At 41.6% G+C, this 2,776-nt stretch overlaps 1 protein-coding gene across 1 annotated transcript in view; it reads right to left on the reverse strand.

Annotated features, from left to right (window-relative positions):
• Positions 1 to 2,776, reverse strand: part of si:ch1073-513e17.1 (sialin) — a gene marked incomplete in the record, with an annotated part of 8,996 nt that overhangs the window by 3,319 nt on the left and 2,901 nt on the right. The window contains 4 exon segments of the mRNA XM_024297450.2: positions 1,376 to 1,494; positions 1,613 to 1,787; positions 2,287 to 2,520; positions 2,595 to 2,776. Coding sequence (XP_024153218.1) covers positions 1,376 to 1,494; positions 1,613 to 1,787; positions 2,287 to 2,520; positions 2,595 to 2,776 — 710 coding nt within the window.

The raw sequence follows: 2,776 nt of genomic DNA on the forward strand, positions 1-2,776 counted from the left end.
AATAGGCTCATTTGGATGACGGAAGCATTGACGCAAACAGTTGAAAATAGTTTCTCATGTTAGCCAAAAAAACTAATTTCTAGGGCAAATTCTGCAGAGTTCATAAGAAGTCCAAGGAAAATGAGGACGTTAATGGATCTATTTGTCTAAAAGTGGCCAGTTGTAGCATCTATGCCAAAGCTACAAGCTTTTTCCAACTGCACTTTTTCATCTGCTCTTGATTCATAACTATTTTAGTCTTAGGTCTTTAATGTAAACATCCCATCAGTAGGTTAACCTTCTGCTTTTATTTTGAATTTTTACCTTTATCCTCATCATTTTTTTGAAAATATTGAAAAAATGTCTTGAAAGGCAACATATTATGTGTTTTAAATGTTCATGACAACAATAAAATCATCTTTCAAAAAAGGAAGACTACATTCAAAACTCTGCAAAACGAATGCTTTTAAGACCTACTCCAATAAAAATAATGTGGTCTTTTTAACATGTTCTTGTGGCTTTCTTTTTTTAAATGAAGGACATATTTACAAAAAAATGCTTTTCTCAGTATTTCTTTATTCAAATTAAATGTATCAAGAGCAGACCAAAAAAAATCTTTTTGAGAAGGAGCTCATTTGTGACAAAAATAAGCTTTGTGTGCCATAAGCTCCCTACTCTCCAAATCTGAGGCAAATTTCTAATGAATTACTGCCTCTCTGCAGAAACTATGTCCAAGAAAATCATAATCATAATCAAAAGACTACCAGAAACGCTTTTACAATATGTCAAAAGATGATCGATGTGGGACTTTAAATCCATTACGACGCAACAAAACTGCCATCTCACCGACTGTAGGTCAAAGTGCAGGATGTCGCTCATGTAGGTGGGCAGGGAGGTCAGCAGGGTGTAGAAGGCCCAGTTGGAGCTCATCTGTGTGAGGATGATGGCCCACAGGGGGACAGACAGTGCCATGGACAGGAAGGGCAGAGACCAGCCGTGACCCGTACCCTGCAGCCGCACGTCAAGTTAGAACAACGCAGCGACGGGAAAATAATCTGACAGCTCTCAGGTGAGTTCATAAACAAAAGAAATTGTGCTTCTTAAGTCAAAACTACTCAGATTTTTTATCCTAAAATTTAATAGGTCATCTTTTTTGTTGCTTAAACTTGAACGTGTGACAAATCTAATAATAAGAGTGTTAGAAAGGAGAAATTGGAACAGGAAGTTTAATTAGGGAAGAAAAACTGCATTTTCCTGCAGAAGGATTAAAAAAAGTTGTTTTTATCAATTTTGAATATGACTGATAATAATATAATAACTACTATAATTTAATCTTTATAATTAAAAACAGTAATTCAAGTGTTAAAAAATGCCTAACAGAAAAAAAATACTTCACCTGAGGCCCAATGGAGTTTATAATGTAATCTCTCTCTTCTTCGCTGATTCGGCGATGAGTACGAGGGTCATCTGATGCGAACGCAAACCACAGGACGGCCCAGAGGCAGCCTGCCCCCCCTGACAGAGGACAGAAGTCATTGAAAAGTGCTGCTTTTCCTAGAGTCAGAAGTGAAACCTGAATGCTGACATTAAAAAAAAAATAAAAAAAGGCTTCTTTGCATTTTTTTCAGCTCACCACAGATGTAGAAAACAGCAGGCCAGCCCAGCTGTTCGCAGATGTAACCCGTCAGTGGCAGAGCCAAAAAGGCCCCAAAGCTGGACCCAGATCCAGACAGGGTCGTCAGGCGGGAGCGCTCCAGAGGGGGAGCCCAGCGGCCCCACATCGCCATCATAGCTGGGAATGTCACGCCCTGTGTGAACATGGTGGACACTCACATAGGGGTGTGTAATGGCAAGAGCCCAGCGATACGATATTCATATCGATACATGCCTCACGATACGATACATATTGTGATATATTTTCAAAGATTGTACCAGAACCATTTTTCTTTCTTTTTTTGGAGTATAAAAAACTCCACCTGAATATTAGTATGTCTAATAATAAATTAATAATTTATTAAAATAATTAAATATCGTCGTGTCAGCAATTTAAATCGATATATGTATCGCCAAACGAAATATCGCGACAAATTGATTTCCCTACACACCCCTAGAATAAGAGTTTAGAGTCATACACCTAAAAAAAAAAGTTAAAAATTGTTCTAGTTCAGTCTTGGGATATATATTACAATATGTATTGTGACACACGTATCGTGATACGTATTGTATCGCCAGCCCCTTGCCAATACACACCCCTAATTCAAACCCTCTCTAAAATGTTCACACTACAAAAAGTTTGTATCCTCCTACCTCGCCAAAGCCCTCCAATGCTCGGAGCGCAAACAGCCAGTAGGACCCCCACTTAGCAGCCAGAGGGGTGAGGAGGGTAAGGGCAGCTGTGCCCAGGACACCCAAACCAAGAAAGATGCTGCCTCCATAGTGGCCCGCCAGGTAGCCCCCGGGAATCTGGGTGCAGAGATAGCCGAAGAAGAAAGCTCCCAGCAGCCATCCCTGAGTCTCCGAGTCCCAGGTGTACTGAGGGATCTAAAGCGAGGAGAAAATGTCAGAGAAAGGCCTCACGTGGATCCACGCAGCAGCCCTGATCTGTGAGGACTCACCCCCACTGGCTGCTGGAACGTCTGGCTGCTGTTGTCTGCACCCGACGGCAGCGGACAGGCATGGATGACGGAGCTGTTCTTGGTCGTGTCAGGATCGGTGGAGTTCACCATGGCGACCATGGCAACGCTAAGATTGACGCGCAGACCATAAACGACGGAGAAACCGAGGAACATGAGGATGG

This window comes from Oryzias melastigma, linkage group LG11 (assembly GCF_002922805.2).
Source record: "Oryzias melastigma strain HK-1 linkage group LG11, ASM292280v2, whole genome shotgun sequence".
Taxonomy (NCBI): Eukaryota; Metazoa; Chordata; class Actinopteri; order Beloniformes; family Adrianichthyidae; genus Oryzias; species Oryzias melastigma.